At 31.9% G+C, this 20143-nt stretch overlaps 1 protein-coding gene across 1 annotated transcript in view; it reads left to right on the forward strand.

The window, feature by feature from the left end:
• The window catches only part of Osi24 (Protein), a 76582-nt gene extending 57060 nt beyond the window's left edge, over positions 1-19522 (forward strand). The window contains exons 5-6 of the mRNA XM_076410372.1: positions 18744-19055; positions 19180-19522. Of these exons, the coding sequence (XP_076266487.1) occupies positions 18744-19055; positions 19180-19393 (526 nt within the window). The 3' untranslated portion in view covers positions 19394-19522. The remainder of the gene's footprint in view (positions 1-18743; positions 19056-19179) is intronic.
• Positions 19523-20143: the final 621 nt, after the last annotated feature.

A 20143-nucleotide genomic window follows, 5' to 3' on the forward strand; every position in this document is an offset into this window, starting at 1 on the left:
CAGATATACATCTTTTACCATTATAACTGTGTCGTCATCAAATGTGCCAAATACTGTTTCTTTTGTTGTTGGGATATCAGCAGTATAGAGCAGATATATGAGTGGTTCCAAGACACTACTTTAAGCAACTCAAGTCGAAATACGTTTAAGTGTTTAGAATGCCCCTTCATATTATTTTATTTCGAAAGGATATGATTCCAGCAATGGACAATAAACAAAGGCAATGCCCTGTCAAAGGCTTGTGAGACATTCAGGAATATTGCAGGGCAGTATTTATTTTCTTCGAATGCCTTTTTCAAAACCGCTGTTACTTTCTGTCGATTGTCGAATGGTGTTTTCGAAATCCAAACTGGAAATCTGGTATTTCTACAAATTGTTTATTACGTGTTAACCGCAGTTTCTCAAATAATTTTGATATTGCAGGTAGCAGCGAAATAGGCCTACAAAATCCAACTTGTCCTGCCGGTTTGTCACGTTTTTTTAAGCATAATTATTCGAGCAACTCAAGACATTCCGGAGCAAGCTTCAGTTTCAAGCAGGCATTGAATATCTAGAAGCCTTTTTAGGATTGAGGTTGTTGTCGATTTCTGTGGCAATTTTCATGGGAGAAATCAGATTTACAGCTGCATCGATCTGATAAACAGGATTTATATTAGGAACTAACTATTCATTTTGAAATATCTGCGTCAATGTACAAATAGAAAATACACATATTTTTTTTATTCTATTATATGCTTTTAAAAATTTTGTTCATTTAATAATGAGATCTGGAAATTCCATTAAACCTCTTCGTGTGTTATATTTACATTATTTAAATCCTTTCTATCCCAACAATATACCAAGGCATAACTTACATCCCTCAACCAGCTGCATATCCCTACTTTTATGTATACTTTCGAGACTTTTAGTTATCTCTTAAATAATTGTTTTAGATAAGGTGTACATTGAAAAAACTGCTTTAAATGTATCAAAAGAAGTAAATAGCCAAAACGTTTTATAATCCGGTTTATTACCTCTAATGTTGCATGTCACTAATGTTTTGAAGAAGTTTGCAGATAGGTAACAACTATAGTCTATTCAACATAATACTGAACTCACGATCACGATGTCGAATTTATTGCCTATCGCAATTTGTAAATTGGTTTTAAAATCAGAAAATCTAATTGTATTCTAGCTAAAAAGAGATAGAATGCTATCTGATACATTCGAATATGCAACCGAATCAGCCTACAAAATTCGCCGGCTAACTACTAAGTTATTATTAAAATACATTATAATTAATAACATTATTTTTGTTTCAATATTTTATTGAACGAATTATAGACAATAGATGCATCAGAAATTATTGTGTCTCTTTTTGATTAGAATAAAATGAGAAGGAAAATATTGTCCGATGTTAAAGCTAACTTTCAAATTGCTATAGGCAGTACATCATATATAAATTGATGACGTGAGTTCACTCGTATTTAGAATAGACCATAGTTTTAGTTTCCTAAAGAACCAATCAATAAAGGTTCAGTAATTTTCGAAATCGCTAGATCTATGTTTGTGAAAACATTCATATGCAGTAAAATTGAATTTATTTTATATCCATACCTATACCAAAATATGTTAGCGCCCAGTTTAATTGAACGAACGAAAAGTAAATACCTAGCTGCCTAATTCCTTTTTGCGATTTCGCGTTTAACAAGCGATATATAACTGCCAGCGTCCATAACATAAACAAACCGTATGTGTGACGAATATATTTCCTACATAACTAATTGATAACAACACAAAATAAAATTCACACTCTACATAATTTAATAATCTGACATAAAAACGAATAAAACAACGGTTTTTGTTGAAATAATACCTGAAATTTAATAAAAATAATGGAGGCCCCTAACGGCTTCGGTTATTATTTTTGACACATTCTTTGTACCGTTCTGTTTTATTTACATGTATCTGCATGAATTATTTGTTTTGCTTGTTTTTGTTTAAAAAGCACGTTATTATATCAAACATCATTTTTTTTAGAACAACACGCCTTTTTTGTTTGTTTCTTTGTTATATTATATTAAAATTAATTTATGTTAGTTTTTTTGACTCGCTTTTTATCCTACATGATATTTATTGGTTTCCTTATTAAACCTAAATACAACTATGCTTAAATTTTGTATTCAGTTGAAAGTGAATCTAGCAGCTCTAGAAACGACATGGATCAATTTCATCGACAACGATTTGAACAATACAGACGACACGAAAATTTGGCCTTGCGAAATTCTCATTGCTTGCTTGATAGCTTGCGCTTGTATCATGCGATCATGTACATTCCTGTTGTGGGTGGATTTTTGACAAGTATCTATTAGGTTTTTGGAAAAAATAACCTAGAAACATAATTACGGAAATTTGCCTAATTAGTCAATTCAAATATTATAAAGCTTTAAGAAGCTGGTGAAGTAGAATTGATAAACTACTTAACGGGGAACTTATATAACTTTATGTTAATATAATTGTATATTTATGGGTTTTTTAGGTACTACTTAAAATATTAGGACCATATCAAGATATAGGTGCACTGCTACAGCAAATATACAAGTTTAGAACAAACATGGCAATATAGCTTCTAAACAATTTTTTCAAGTCAAACCACTTAAACATAGTTTGTATGATAATGGTAGGCAATAGAAAAATTATTGGATGTGTTGGTGTGGATGGTGAAATATGGATTTAATATAGAATACTACAATGCGAGTAATTATTAAGACATGGTTATTATGAAGATAAAAAATGGCAGAGAAAATCGAAGACAATTATATAGTAACTCAAAATTCAGGAGCTGAACATATATTCAAAATCGAAGATATATTTTTGCGATGACTAGTTTTCTGGAAGTTTTGAATATATATACTTATTAACTAATTTGGTACATTTCTGTCAGGTGGAAACTAACTGGTCATATCCCTAATTATGACTTAATATCTATAATAATAATTATTTATTCTTCAATTTACCTTTTTTAGTATTCTAGTTTTTAATATTTATATTTTTAATAATATATGTGGAAATGACTGTCTAACAAATTTGAGATATAAATAATTTAATAATATATAAAATAAAATTTAATTAACAAGATATCGAAAAAAACTCTATGATATAACATTTGTTTAATTTCTATTCGTTAAATATATTATTTTGAAACCGACATAGATTTGTTCAAAATGTGTTACGTGCCTCAGATTTTGCTGTATTTAACTATAATCATGTATATGTTTTAAACCAAACTCATATTGCTCTTTTTATTTATCTTTGATAAGTAATTCTAATAAAACATAAACAAATATTTTGCAAAACACAAAGAACTAAATGAAACTAACTATAACTAAATATTAGTTACTAATAATATAATTAGTTTCACAAACATAGAAAAAACTAAAAATAATACATGTATTTCTTGTACTGTTTGCTACTAAATTATTCTAATAAGATATACCATAACTTTCCTAGCTACAAAAGAATAATGTAGAAGTTAACTTATCCTTAAAATTTTATTCTAAACTTACCAAATTTCATTATCATTGCAGTGAGACATCAACACTGAGTTTTAGTCTATTGACTTTTACATAAAACAATTCCTAACCTATATAAAGCAGTGAAACAAAAATATTATGTATCAAAATTTATTTTAACATTATAGTAAAAATAATGCATATGATATCAAAGAACTTGTTGTTCGTGAAACTAGTTGTTTTATTATATTTATATTGAACTTTTTTCCACACTCCGAATCAGTATCCTTCGAAGACCTAAGCCACCTAATTAACAATTACATATCCGAGTAATGTATTTTACTTTCATTAGAAAGCATGTTTACCTTTTACGCTTAGTTCTTGTTTCCTTCGATGCAATGTTTTCTTGAAAAGTAATTTTGATATTACTGTTTTTCTCTTTAGTTTTTTATTTTACTACTTGTATATATCTTTCTTGATAAAAATAGACTTAATCGCTTCATTCTCCTTAATGCATTTGCCATATTTGCAAAAGAGTTAGTATTATTTCTCTCTTCATATAAATCTTATCCAAAAATGCATGTATATTCTGAACAACAACACAGATGCTCATAAAGATTTCACACTCTATTAAACAATTTGCAACAGCCAAACTATATTAATTATATACTGCCTTTTAGTTGCTTCCTCTTTCATCACACAGTCGTGGTAATTGTCGACATTGAATCATAAACCAACATTTGTAAAGTTTTATTCAACTAATCAAGTGAATAACTAAGCTGTTTATTTCCAATCTTGAACAAGAACTTGCTCACGATTCCATCATTTGTCAAAATCTTTTTCAATGTGTTTGATCGAGCTCATCCAAACCGAAGGTGTTATATTCGGCAATGCTTTTTTCCATAAATCCAGACAGTTCTGGTATCAATATCCTTCTCAACCTGAATGTCTATTTTAATAATTATTTGCAGTACCCCATGTCTACTTAATTGGATTAAATATGCTGTGATAGGGAGGTAGGAGTAATATGGCCATAACGTTCAACAATCTACTCTACCATGTATCCTTTCTCAAGATTATTTCTAAAATAGTAAATTACATAAAATGCAATTACATATTATATAAATGGTTTTGTTTGGCTTTTACGAACTTATTTTATGAACTTTAAGCCATTCCTTAATTGCAGCCTTTGTTAATGCAGTTCTTGGGATCTCCTCCATCAGTATATTATGATATGGTGCATTGTCCATAATAATAACTGATGGTTCCTCCAAGTTGTCAAAGATGTAAAAGCTGATTCGAACAATATATAATTAATATTTAACAGTAAAAATGTAGTAACACGTTGAACTGGCAAGAGGAGTTCTCTATTATCTCGTTCCTGTTCGAAATAACTGATTACAGACGTAATCAGTGTTTGGACTCTGATCGTATAGCGGCTTCGGTCGGGATTCGAAATTTATTAAAACAAAGCGTTAAAACAACGTTTGCCGGTTTATTACCCGTAATTTTAATATTTTTAAGAATTTTACAGACGTTTGACAAGTGGACGACATTTGCAGGCTCATTAGGTTCCATATTCTTGCCAGACCTGTCAAGCAGTATTGGATATCTTTTTAAATAGAATAAAATGAGATGGAAAATATTATCTGGCTGTAAAACGAATTCACTCACAACTTTCTACAGGCACATATTGATGACTTACAACACTACGGTTTTGAAATGACTATAGATATGTCTGCTTTAGTTTTTCTATTATTACTATATTTTAACAACACGATTGTAAACAATACCATGTGATCATGCGAAGTATAAACAAAGGAGAATCTAGCGAAACCGAATTTTGGTGACGTCTGAAATATAGGAGAATAACGTTGTTCGATGCCAGGACAGCTTCAGCAGATTTAGTTAAAAATATTAGAAATCCTGCGACACAAATAGTTGCGTATTGGTTGAGAAGTAGATAGTCTCTATGAATGCCAGATATTGATTGACGATGATAGTGATGATGTTGAAATGGATGGAAAAAAATGGCCTGGCAATATAAATAGATTTTCGTGTGCGAATCGCTTATAAAGTTCCTGAAGGCTTTTGATGAATACCTTAATCAAAACTGTTTGTAATAAAACTGTAAAGAATGTTTTCAACAGAGATATATGAGGCTAAAGTGATGAATGAAAATTAGCGTAAGTTCAGGTAAGATTGAGAAACTTTGCTTAAGATGTGCCAGAATCAGATGATCTCGACCTACAATCATAAAATACACTACAATTAATGACAAAATATGGGCATTTGTTAAAAAGGTGATACAAATATAAATTTCATGAATTTTTCGATGATTGAACCAGATCTCTCACTTAAAATTCTATTTATCCGCAGCAGATTTTGATTTTGAACCATATATAAAGCTCTCTGAGCCTGTATGCCAAGCATTGCACATAATATCGGAAAATTTATCGAGAATTTTTTGCGCTGGCTTTAGAAAAGTAAATAACTTTAAATCAATTCTCTAAGTAAGGTTTGAAGTATCATCCTCAATCTACTGGTGTTGCTGCTTTTTACATTTGATCCGTTATTTTCAGTTAACGCCGTCTATCATCAAAATATGCACGTATTGTTTTGTTACTTCAAATATTGATACAATATACACCAGTTGCATGGCCAGTTAGGCCACAGTTTACACTAAAAATAGCTTAATTAATATTTAATGGAGTTTATTAAATGAATTTAAACTTACCATTACAAATCGACATTGATACAGAAACAGCAGCAAGCGCTCATTTACAGTGAAAACTACACTTTAACAGTGAAAAAACTGCAGGAAAAAGAAAATTGCGAATAAAATCACAACAGTTAGGAATAAAAAAATTAATGAAAATTTAATAAAGTAATAAAAGAGTTGATTCAAAATTAACAAAACTAAGGCAATCAGGAATACATAGAAAATCTGACACAAACTGACATTGCAGATGATTCATTGTGGAAGAAAATACGAAAACTCAAAAGTCCCAAGCATAAAAGTCCCTCCAATTAAAATAGATCAAAATAATTGGGTTAAATGAAATAAAGAAAAGGTCGACGTCTTTTCAAAGTATTTAAAAAATAGTTATTACCCTTCCGGTCTGAGCTATCTCAAGCTGAAGGAAAGTATAATTACTAGCTTCCTAAATTACCATTTCAAATGGATTTATCACATAAAAAATTCACAGTCAGTGGAGCTCAACAAATAATAATCAGAGAAATTAATTATCAAAATGAACTTGGATATGATCTATTAACAGAAAAAATACGATTGGGACTATATGAGAAGGGGTATTATATGATATATGATAAAATTATTATACTATATAATAAAATTTGACATATATGATAAAATTATTCATATTCATATTCAGTTCTATATCACTAATTTATTACATTCCTAGTATCTGGAAAGTAGCTCAAATAATCGTGACTCCCAAACTAGGGAAAAGACCCAAAAATGTCTCCTCATACAGGCCTATAAATTTATTACTGATAATCTCAAAGGTTTTTGAAAAACTGTACATAAAGAGGCCTTATTACATATACAAAGACAGTAGAACAATAGAACAAGTGACTTGTTAACAAAATAAATATGGACCAAAATTATTTTATTTAAATTATTTTTATTAATTTAATTTTTTTTTACAAGTCGATGCCTAACTTGGAAGAAGCACATACTTGCCAAATGGAAACAACTTGGACTTAAACTCTATCAAATATATTGCTATTGCTTATCGGGCTATCATTAAATATTATCGAGTTATCATTAGATAACAAGATATTATTGTTTAAATGTATACTCAAGCGTATTTGGTCTTATGGAATCCAACTAGGGAGAACCGCTAGCAAGTCCAATATAATCATCATACAACGGGTCCAAAATAAAGTGTTGCGTACTATTGTCGATGCTCCGTACTATGTTTGAAATTAAGTTATACAACGCGATATTCCTCTGGAACCTACAACGAGTGTAATTCAACCTGTTTTTGTGAAGTACTTCGAAAGAGTGTTAGTACATTCCAATACGTGGACTAAACCGTCTAACACTATCCGGTCTGATTTTTGGTCATATATGTACTTTAGAGAATAAGACTAATTAATTAATATAGCATTTTATACAGGAGATCACTTAATGAAGTGATTTTCTACATACCATTATAAAAATAAATACTTTTGTAGAACTACCAAGAGTAATAGAAAACATTAAATGAATGATGAATATGAAGTAATATTCTCACTAATAAACAATAATAATTGTTTATAAAATTCATAGATAATGTCACTTATAACAACAAAAATAATAATAACTTTTTTATATGACATTTAATACAAAAATAAATCAGTTCAATAATTTAAATAATCATTATCATTGTGGAGGTAAATTTTTCATGGTTAATTTGATGATATTGTGTTGCTGATAATAATCTAAATACAAAACGCTGGATTTGTTGAAATTATTTCCGGTGCTACTATTATTATGGACAATATCCCTGAGTGGGTATAGATCTATTGCGAAATGGACATAATTCTCGATACTGATCTTTAATTAGGGTAATGCTTGACGCAATTGTAGGTAATTACCCACCAGCACGTATTGGAAATTCCTATCATATTTCGTTTTAAATACCTTTTCTACCTCATATGGTTATGGTTTATCCGAATCATTTAAATCAAATATTTTGAAAGGTACGGAGGATTATTATATACAATGTTTTTATCGTTTATTTTATTTTGAGAAAATTTAGGTTTGGTTTAGGAAAACGATATAGCATATGTTTAGATTGTTTTTATGCAGCTTGTGCTTTATATAAAATACTAATTAAAATGCACATTTTAATAGTTGAGGGTGTTAATAAGTGAATTAATTTTGTTTACCGAGTAAATCAAAATTAGGAAACATTTGAAGAAAAAAGTCACATTCTGTTAGAAAATGTTTTACAAATCTGAAAAAGAAAACGAAGTGAAAAATATCATATTTATATACAGATTATATTGAATATATTTACATCATTTTTATGGTCCATGAACCATATTTACATAAAGACACTGTACTCAATTTTTTTTAGAGAAAGTGCATAAACCATTTCAAAGCAAAATCTTCATTTTGCAGGCCATCATACTTTTTACCTGAAGGAAGTCTCCAGATAATACATCATTATTTTTACAATGCAATAATTTATGCATCTATGCTCTTTTATAAAAAAATATATTCTTTGTTCCTTGTTTGTTTCACTCCTCCATCTTCAGGGTAGTAGTCATCAGATCATTAGTGTGTCATTGATGATTAACTCTCATTAGTAAATTGAATCTTCTTCGAAGTATCATCCTCCATTATTCTTGCACTTTACAAATTCCTATCTAATTTCTTCTCTTATTCTAATTTAGCTTTGTTCAGCTTTTGCTTAACAAATTCGAGCGACACCACCTATAAAAGAAAAATTAAATTGTTAATAAAATATATCATGACTAAAGTAAATGTCTAATTTTTATCAGTTACTGTAATTTTTGCTACTATTTTTGATGATCGAACCCTAGTAAATAATTGACTACTGAACTGATTGGCTTTTGGTTGACGTACTGTACATTTACCTAGTACTGTACATACAACCTAGAACGAATGTATGGTTAATTACAACAAATATGTACAAAAGTTATAATTACCTTTAATATTACTTCCAGCAAAATTGTATATTATTTCTCCCATACCCTTTGCAAGATTTTTATTGGAACAAAAATAATAATATTTTTATTTGCTTCTTGTGATCGTTTCGAAATATTTGATGCCCTTCAAAATATTTTGCGGTTTGGATATTTTAATTTTATAAAACTTAACCTTACATTGCGAAGTTACCTTTGTTCTTCCATTTTTTAAACCAATATATGGTACAAAAATGACACAACATTTTAATTATTAGTGTTATAAACTTGTTATTGCATAAAAAAATCTAAATATTTTAGATTATTTATTTTCATTCGATCAACGGTTAATTTTAATATGTCTACTTATAAACTTACTAATTATGAAAGAGAACTTTTTTTCCTACATTAGCTGCTCTTCGCCAGCTGGAAGAACAAAAAAGGAAGCAAAAAATAATCGCTTACATAACCCACACAAGAAAAATGTTCATCATTCCCACTAAGTGTAAAATATAAAGTTTTATTTTGTAACAAACTTATCTAACTATCAACATACAAAGACGAACCATTCTCTTGCCTCTGTACATTAAAGATAAATCTGCGCGGTGCTTAACCATTTCTCCGACTGTATATTTAACAGGTTTGATAGTTATCTGCCAAGTTTTTATTGCTTATTACAGTTATACTAAGAAAATGTTCATGATCTAACTCGGTCCGAGAAACATTGCAGTTTTAATTGTTTTACGTCTGACATTAAATGTTTCAGATTTCAGTAATCTTAAACGAGAAGCGTTTCATTTTAGCAAAAAAAAACTAACAGCAGTGCTCGTCAGCTTCTTTTTATTGTTTCAGGAATTTCAAGTAAAATTTAGTTTAAGGGGATTATCTATTTTTATAGCTGCAGTTGAGTGAGATAGTGAAAATTATTTTAAAGGGAATTTTATTAAGGGGACATAATTGTTTTACAGCAATTTTTTATAATTTGAATTATCTCCTTTAAAATATAGGAATTTTCAAAAGAATTAATAATTATATTGCAAGAGGATGGGTTTACATCTGTTACTCGCTGCTGCTTTCAAGAAAAGAAATCGTCCTTCAATTTATTCAATAGATGTGAACTTATTGATCGTACTTATTGTGCAGTAATATCTTATGGTCAATAATAATTCGCCTCAGTGTCGATGTGGATAGCCCTCCTGGAATAACACATGTCTTTTTGCGCTTGGGATTGTGGCAGTGGAAGCAGATTTTGTTGCCATTCATAACAATTCACAAAAAACTCTTTTTTGATTGGTAATAGTTTATTCATCAACTGTCAAGTTCTCTGAAAGTTCCTTGAGTGCTTGAGCTAGGTATTTGTCTTAAAATATATCGTCTTCAAACGTTTTGCCCTCAGGGCCATAGAATGCTATGTGAGTTACAGCTTAGGCAGCAGATTTTTTCTTATTAAACCGAAAAAGTAATACAAAAATAGTTTTTTTTTATTTTTTTTATTTTTTTATTACTCTTCTTGAGTCCACAATCTGCCCTATTGGCAATAAGTATTTCTTCTGTCTATATTATATATACATGGCATGTAGAAAATCACTTCATTAAGCAATCTTCTGTATAAAATATTATCTTAATTAATTAGTGTTATTCTAAAGCTTATTCTAAAGTCCACATATGTCCAGTAATCAGATCAGGTAGTGTTGTACGTTTTAGTATACGCACTTCACTATCACGTCGCATATTTAGCTAGTTAGCAAGTACATTGGGATGCACTGACACTCTTTCGAAGTACTTCACACAAAAACGTTGAATTACACTCGTTATAGGTTCCAGAGGAATATCGCGTTGTATCACTTTATTTGAAATATAGTACGGAGCATCAACAATGGCACGCAACACCTTATTTTGGAACCGTTGAATGATGGGTATATTAGATTTGCTAGCGGTATCCCATAGTTGAATTCCATATGTCCAAATGGGCTTGAGTATAGACCCATAATGAGCCAATACATTTGATATAATTTTAGTCCCAAGTGTTTCCGTTTAGAGAGTATGTGCTTCTTCCAGTTTAGGCGTCGATCTAAATGCATACCAAGATATTTAACATGCTCTGCTTGGGGGAGTTGACGATGATTGATATTCACTGGTGGACATGTTCTTCTACGCAGGGTAAACGTTATATGCGTGGATTTTGATTCATTGGCTTTAATGCGCCATGTCTTCAACCATAATTGTATTTGCTCCAGGTGGGTTTGTAGGTCTATTGATGCTGTGACTGGAAAATAGTAAAGTTAAATGGAAATCATTTTATGTAGAGAAATGTCTCGAACCTTCGATTTTAATAGTCAGTTACGTTAACAGCATGCATTTTCACCAATAAATATCTCTGACCAAAATAACGCTAACCTATAATACATGGTCAATAATATTTCGCTTCAGTGTCGATGTGGATAGCTCTCTTCGAAAAACGCGCGACTTTTTGTGCTTGGGATTGTGGCAGTGGATCCACATTTCATTGCCGGTTATAAATCACAGGAAAGTGTTTTTTCTTTGGCAGTATTTCGTTAATCAGCTATCAAACTAAATTTAAAAGTTCGTTGAGAGTTTTGAGTTTGGTTTTTGTCCAATAAGTCCTAAAATTTATCGTCTTCAAATATTTTGTCCTCAGGGTCATAGAAAGCTATGTCAGTTATAGCTTCGACAGCAGATTTTTTCATATCAAACAGCAAAAATAATACAAAAATAATAAAATTAAATTGAAATCTGTCATTTTATGTAGAGAAATGTCCTGAATCATCAATTGTAATACTCATATACGTTAATACTTTACGTTTTCAGCAATAATATCTCTGACAAAATAATGTAATCACAAACATATACACTACTCCATAATCAGAATTGCTCTTCAAACAAAACCCAAATAGATTATTTCACTCCCTCAAAATAATTTGCTTGAATAAAATGCATTTGAGATAAAATTATATGTATGTTTTGAAGCAGTTGTTGAATTCGTTTTCTAGTTTTATCACCTTTAAAGTTTTAATTTCGTAGATCGACTCAAAATGCTTTTGGGTGGTTTTTAAAAGTAAGAAAATAACCATAACTCTAATGGAGCTAAATTATGAGAATAGGACCGTTGGGGGTTTACATGACTAGAGTTTCGGAGAAATATCTTACGAAGTACCAACCATGTTCAGAAAACCAAAAGCTATCGACTAGAATAAAATAATGTATTTGAGAAAATATTTTTGCGATTTTATTCTGCATATTTGATGTTATTCAAAGCAAATTTATTCATGTATCGACGAATGGTTTGATCGATGACATTTGGCACTTTTCTAATAATACCATAATTTCGTCACTTTAGAAGTTCTTGGATTTTTTGGGCAAAAACCAAAGCAAGCTTCTTTTAATGAGTTTTTAGCCAGCTTTATCGGCTTTCGTATTACTCTTAAGAAAAAGGACGCCTAATTTGACACATAATAATTTTTAGCGCTTGTCAGAAACACAGAAACGTTGAAATCATGTAATAACATAGAGGGTAAACTTGCCATGAATCTATGCTTGCGATTATAACACATGGATTGAAAAGCCACGGGCCTCACACATAAACGGCGCTAGATTTATTGCATTCACCACTTTTTCAGTAAATACTATCCTTCAGAAGAAAGTTGTTAAAATGTCATGATATTCTACTCATATTTTTCTGAGTTATTGTGTTAAAAGTGCCATTATTTTTGTTATTTTCAAAATACAATTTCGTATTATAATTTTACACTGCTTTTTGATGGGAAAAATACCGTTCAAGCGAAGCAATGGCTTGAAAAGTATAATAAAGACTTTGCAGAGACAACGCAGTAACTCCATCAGAAACAACAGTAAAACGTTGGTTTGCTGACTTCAAACGTGGGCGTAGAGAGACCGATGATGCAGAACGTAGTGGAGGTCCAAATGAAGTGGTAACACCAGAAAGCGTTAAAGAAATTACAAAATCGTTTTGAATCATCCAAAAGGAAGTTGCGTGAGTTAGTTAACATCGTAAAGATATGAAATGAACGCGTGGATTTTATATTGCATGAGAATTTGAGAATGAGAAAGCTTTATTCAAAGTGCGTGCTGTGTTTGCTCAGTGTTCACCAAGAACAACAGCATATTGATGATTATGAGCAGTGTTTGGCCATGCTTGAGCGTAACAAACTGGAATTTTTGCGTCGATATGTGACAATGGATGAAACTTGGATCCATCCATACTCGGGAATCAAAATGATCGTCATCTGACCGGACAGCAAATGGTGAATCTCGTCCAAAGCGCCCGAAAGCACATCAACCGGCTGGAAAGTTTATAGTCTCTGTATTTTGGAATATGTGTAGTGTAATATTCATCGACTATCTTGGGAAGGGAAATACAATCAGCAGTGAATATTATATATCATTATTAGAGCTTTTGAAGGCCGAGATTGTAAAGAAGCGACCGCATAAGACAAAGAAGAAAAAGTTGTTTCAACAAGACAACGCACCGACTCACAAGTCAATCAAAATATTGGCAAAACTACATGAACTGAACTTCTACATCCACAGTATTCGCCAGCTTTGGCATCTAGCGACTATTAGATGTTTACAGACCTCAAAAAAATGCTCACTGATAAGAAATTTCGCTTGAATGAAGGGAGAAATTATTTTAAGGCAAAAGATAAATCTTTCTACAAAAGTGCTATTGAAATGTCAGAGCGACATTGAAATTATTGTGTGACTCTGGATGAAGATTATTTTGATGAATAAAGCCAATATTCAACAAAAAAACGCGTTTTCTTTATTACGCTCGGGACTTTTCATTCCATGTGTTAGAACATATTTGAATTAATATCTTAGTACCTTTAATTTTCGACTAGAAAGTTTGATATTTGGTCATATTTGCAATTAAAATAATCCAACATCCGTCGATATCAATGTCGCGTCGCATCAAAGGTCAAATATTTATTGATCTAAATTCAAAAGTGCATTCCACACCAAGACCGTTTTAAGATATATTGTGTTGTATATATATAGGCTTTCGGTGCGATTTGTCGGTGTAGTTTAATCAAAGACGGATTAAAATGGTGGTCAGACGTGTGTGCATTGTCCGTAACGAGGGATGTAAATAATGACATACAAGGAAGGACGACACAATGAGATGGTCATTAATTTCAGCCAACTCCAGATGTAATACTTGCTCTGTTGTGTCCTTATCTTGGCGAAATTTATGTGTAAAATACTCAAATTAAGAGCAATGATATTTACTATTAGGTTGATCGACAAATTTGCAGAAATGAAGAACTGACTTATACCAAATATAAAATAATATTTTATTTATAAATTTAACAATTTTTGTTTACATTAATCAAACCAAAGCGATATTCGTCCAACTCAATAATATAACATCAACTGAAAAATAACTGGCCTGACACATATATGCCTCTAATAGTCCATATGCTTTTTAGTTGGCCCTAACCCTCAAAAGATAAGTGTTAAAATTTGGCACCTGTTGGATCATTAGTTTGTGAATTATAGCATTTTAAGTGAAGCAACTTTTGTTATTGTAAAAAAATGGATAAGAAGGAATTTCACGTGTTGATAAAATATTGCTTTTTGAAGGGAAAAATACAGTTGAAGCAAAAACTTGACTTGATGTCGGGTTTCCGGACACTGCCCAAGGAAAATCAACCATCAAGGATTGATATGCTAAGTTTAGACGTGGTGAAATGAGCACCGAATACGGTGAATACAATGGACGCCCTAATGAGGTTGTTACCGAAGAAAAGATTTAAATAATCCACAAAATGATTTTGAACGACCGCAAATTGAAATTGAATGAAAGAGCAGACACTTTAAAGATATCAACTGAATGTGTACGTCATATTATTCACGAATATTTGGGTATGAGAAAGCTCTATGCTAAGTAGGTGCCGCGCGAACTCACTTTATCCAAAAATAACGACGAGTTGATGTTTCGGAGCAGTGTTTGAAGATGCTCAAGTGTAATAAACCCGAATTTTTGCATCGATATGTGACACTGGATGAAACATGGCTCCATCATTTAACTCCGAAGTCCAATCGACAGGCATCCGTGTGGACTGCACACGATGGACCCGCTCCAAAGCGTGCCTCCAAACGCAGCAATCGGCTGGCAAAGTTATGGCGCTTGTATTTTGGGGTGCGAATGGAATAATTTTCATTAACTACCTTGAAAAGAGAAGGACCATCAACAGCGACTATTACATAGCGTTTTTCGGTGATTTCGTCCTTCAAACGGCCGCATTTGGAGAAAAAGGAAGTGCTGCTTCACCAATGCACCGTATAACAAGTCAGTGAAAACGATGGCAAAAATCTATGAACTAGGCTTCGAATTGTTTTCTCATCCACCGTATTCTCCAGATCTGGCCCCCAGCGACTATTTGCTGTTCTCAGATCTCCTAAAAATGTTCACTGTGAAGAAATTTTCGTCGAATGAGTGGTGATCTCCGAAACTGAGGCCTAATTTGAAGCAAAGGACAAATCGTACTACAAAAATGGTATCGCAAAGTTGGAGTGTCGCTATAATCAGTGTATCACCCTTGAAGGGAATTATGTCAAATAAAAAAAATTGCCAAAAATATGTGTTTTACTATGGTAGGCAGGGGACTTTTCAATTGATTTGTTATAAGGTATTTTAATCATGTTTTGGCCTCTATTATTGTAATTGCAATTTTACACTATTTTTGAATCTAAGAATAGCTTTTATTTAGAGTCTACAGGAAAGACCGCGCCCTTCGTTAATCTGTATTGTGTTTAGAACGTATGGAGAATTTCCAATTTAAAAGACCCAAAATTGTATTAGTAACTGTTTCTGTATTATGGTGGATCTGTACTAACAAAAATGCTAGAAATAAGCGCAATATCTCAATCAGTCCGATTTAGCGAACAAGCGACCTTAAGACATGTAAAAAAGAATTTCCATCGAACTGAGAATGTAGAAAATAGCGATAGGGTATTGCGTTAGGTCCCATTACTAAAATATTCGAGTTTGGTTTGAAAATCTATCCAAATACATATATATGTAAAAAATAAATTAAATTGTGAAATGGAATTTGGAGGAGGCATAGCAGAAGGTAATGGGTGTAATTTTGTAGTATGATCGAAGAAAGGATGTTTCGATAAACTATTACATTATAAATACATATGGTAACGACAAAGGATTTTGTATCTTTATCACATATATTTTTATTCTCTGCAAGTTTTCTAAGCAACTATAATACAAACTTTTGGGAGTGGCTTCAGAATTTTTATTGTCATGATGTATAATTTTATGACCATATTTTAGTAACAGGCATTCATCTCGATGGTAGTTTAAATTGGAAACATCATGGGAGACAAAAAGCAGAGCAGATTAGACTCAAGTCAAACAACTGTACTGGTTAGTCGAAAGATATTCTCAACTTGACCTAAAATCAAAGAGATTGGTTTATCGCTCAGTCACAAACCCAATTTGCACCTATAGGGTGCAAATATGGGGTTGCACAAAAAGATAAAACTACCTCGTAATCCAACGTAAAGAGAACACAACTCTAGGATTAATTACCAATTATGATTGCATGTTGATTACGTAACCAACGAAAAGCTATACGATGACCTCGAGATCAAATGTGTATACAAAGTAGTCCAAGATTTCGCCTTTAAACTTTAACGTTAATGTTCAGGGTAAATGATATGGCTCGGTCAATGCAGGTAAAACGAAATGAAACAGTGGTGTTTACATTATGTGACCGTTATTTATTGAAGTAATATAAAATATAAAAATATAATTGATAAAACGGATCGCAGCGGAGTTATATGTTGACGAGGCTTGGGCAGTCGATGGTAACACGTCTAAACCAAACGATAGTCGAGTACTGAATGAATGGAAATACCCTTCAGTAACATCCCAGATAAACGTCTCGGGATTGCCAGCTATTCGTTATCGGATTCTACTTGGCGCTGCTGGCACCCAGCCCATGTACAACATCTGGGATTAGATTTCTGGATATTTTGTAGACCGTTATTCCACGATATAAAATTCGACATGCCTCAAGGTCCCTACAATACTCCCCTGCCAGAATTTTACATACAATTATTTTAAGCAATAAAAATACAAAAATGTATAAAAAAAATCAAATAGAAAAAAAATGATATACTAAACAAAATGTGCTGCGTGAAAAGGGCTTTAAAAAATATGATAAATCGAAATGGTTGTGGTTGGTACGATTACAATCTGGTACAGCTGTTGATATCTTACGGTTCAACAAATACCGTTGCTTCATCAACGCTTTGGCACTTGAATGTGGTCCATCGACGACGTTGAGAACAAGCTATTTTTCGGACAGGGCTCCCGTAATAGACGCTGTGGAAGGATCGATTGTTCGACGACGTGGTAGCTTATTTTCTTCGACGACGAGACGTTGACAATTCTGGTACCTCGGCGAAAACATGACGAGTCTACGGTGACTGCAATCGGTACCTAGCTTCTGGAGCTACTCTGTGACTAATCCGTAGTCACATACGTTACGATAAATGAGAAAAAACAAATAACGACGGTATCCGACCGAAGCTGCCCAAAGCCTTTCAAATCAAAAGGTCTTCCATAATGACGGAGACGCCTAGCGAAGGAAGACATTTTGATTTAAACATAGCGCCCAAAGAAATGTTTAGACGAGACGCTGATGATTAAACAGTGATGTAAAAATTTCTAAGAGTTCAAAGGAATGTGGAAGAAATAAAATTTGGACAAATTTAAAAAAAAATTAATTGGAAATAATGAAATGAAATTCAAGTTTCATTGTTCCAGCACTAAAACAAAATTTAATGAATAATTTAATAACGATAAAATTGAACACGAATCGAATTAAAAATATTGAAAATTTTGAAATAAAAAATATAACGGCCACGTAAAATACACCATGTTCCACGTACCCTCCACTCATGAGTCTAAACCCAATTTTGCGAAAGGTCACGTCGGGGTCACCATTTCAGGGTAAAATTTTAAATGGCTCGGTGAATGGAGGTGAAACGAAATGAAACAGTAGTGTACATTATGTGACCGTTATTTATTGAAGTAATATAAAAATATGACGAGGCTGGGGCAGTCGATGGTGGCACGTCTAAACCTAACGATGATTGAGCACTGAATGAATCGAAATACCCTTCAATAACATCCCAGATAAACGTCTCGGGGTTGCCAGCTATTCGTTATCGTGTTCTATTTGGCGCTGCTGACACTTGTATAGTATATATATATATATATATATATATATATATATATATATATATATATATATATATATATATATATATATATGATAGACTGCATTCTTAATTTTGGCTTGTTAAGTTTAAGTAAGCTTAGTGTTATTCTAATTTGGGATATACATACTGATGTACCAATACCGCACATGCCTTGCTTATGTATTAGTACAAGTACGACAGAGCAGTAGTATAAATTATTTGGTAATTTAAGATCGTATCAAGCATATCTAATATAAGGTGCAATTAATTTTAAAAAATAGTAAGAAGAATTTATGGTTTAGAGTTGCTAAGTTTTTTTTGTTTTAGGCATGACTTTGCACACAACAGAATATATACCTCACCCACACTAAACGACAATTATTACCTACAACGTCCGAAAAAGAAGACGAATTTCAAAATATTCCACAAGATACCATCATCCTCCATGTTGCTTACCAGTTATGATCCGTTCTACAGTCCTCTGCTATCACGCCTCGACGCTGTCTTCCAACAGATGGGATTAGGCAATGAAAAGAGTCCCCAAACTGAACGATGCCGAGAAAGGTTAATTTGCATGATGTATGCCAATCCTGCCAAGTATGCGCCTTACAGTAACCTGGTCTCAGCTCAATTAAGCAGGTAAAAACGTTACGTCCTAAATAAAACGTTACACCTAAATTATTTTTTTAATTGATAATATAACAAAATTCACATTGACTAAAATTTAGTCAAACTATTACTTCAACATTATTTACTTCAACAGGGAGTTAAATGAGCTACGAAAACCATCATCAGACAACCCGGATATTCTTCGTTTCTTCAGATACATGAAGGCGGCAAAGGATGGCCAAGATGGCGAAGAATGTCTGGCTCATAACGCATGCCCACAACTATCGGCTAGTCCAGCTAGCCCAGCGTTACTCACTACGTACAACGAAATCAATAAATTGGTGCAAGCAAGAAAGCTTCATACATAAACATTAGTTTTTCAAAGAAAAATATTTTGAGTTATAAGAGTTTATGTGCTTAAGTAAATTTATTTATTATTATTTTATTATTCTTCACTTGAATAGAACCAGAAAGATTGTAATTAGATTCGTGTGTAAGCTTTCTAAAGGTCATTGCATTTATATTAATGTAATATGGTTCATTTTGATTGAAGAATAATTATATTTTATTTATTTATTTATTTATTTAGATAAAGGTATTGTTGGATGGAATTGTGAAGCTGTAAATATATTTAAAATATAAATAAACTAATTTTTTATTTACACATATTTTGTACACCCACATACACATGTGCTCTTAATATACAAAGGGTTTTTGTACACTTATATCGAAAATATGTTTGGTTGTAGTCACAATTGATACGAAATTTACTGTTATAAATCATATCGAAATTTCTTCTGATCATAAAGAAGAGATGTCAGTGTGCCATGAAAAATTATAAATTGTATACTAGCGATATATTTTCAAGGAGCTGATATTATTTGTGCTATATTGATACCGCGAGTAATTATAGTAAGGCGTAATAAATCACTCTTAGCATTCATAATAAATAATAGGCCATTTTAAAAATATCCATTTGCAAATACAGTTCAGTGTTTATCTTGTTATTTTTTATACTAATTAGTTTATTTTTAAAATCTATTATGCATTAAGTTAACGTTTACGTTGTTAAGTATTAACAAATCCACTACTGGATATTACACATAAATTAGTTTTCA

Source organism: Rhynchophorus ferrugineus, unplaced genomic scaffold, assembly GCF_030347505.1.
Source record: "Rhynchophorus ferrugineus isolate W39M unplaced genomic scaffold, kcgeb_rfMv2 rfM7, whole genome shotgun sequence".
NCBI classification, from domain to species: domain Eukaryota; kingdom Metazoa; phylum Arthropoda; class Insecta; order Coleoptera; family Curculionidae; genus Rhynchophorus; species Rhynchophorus ferrugineus.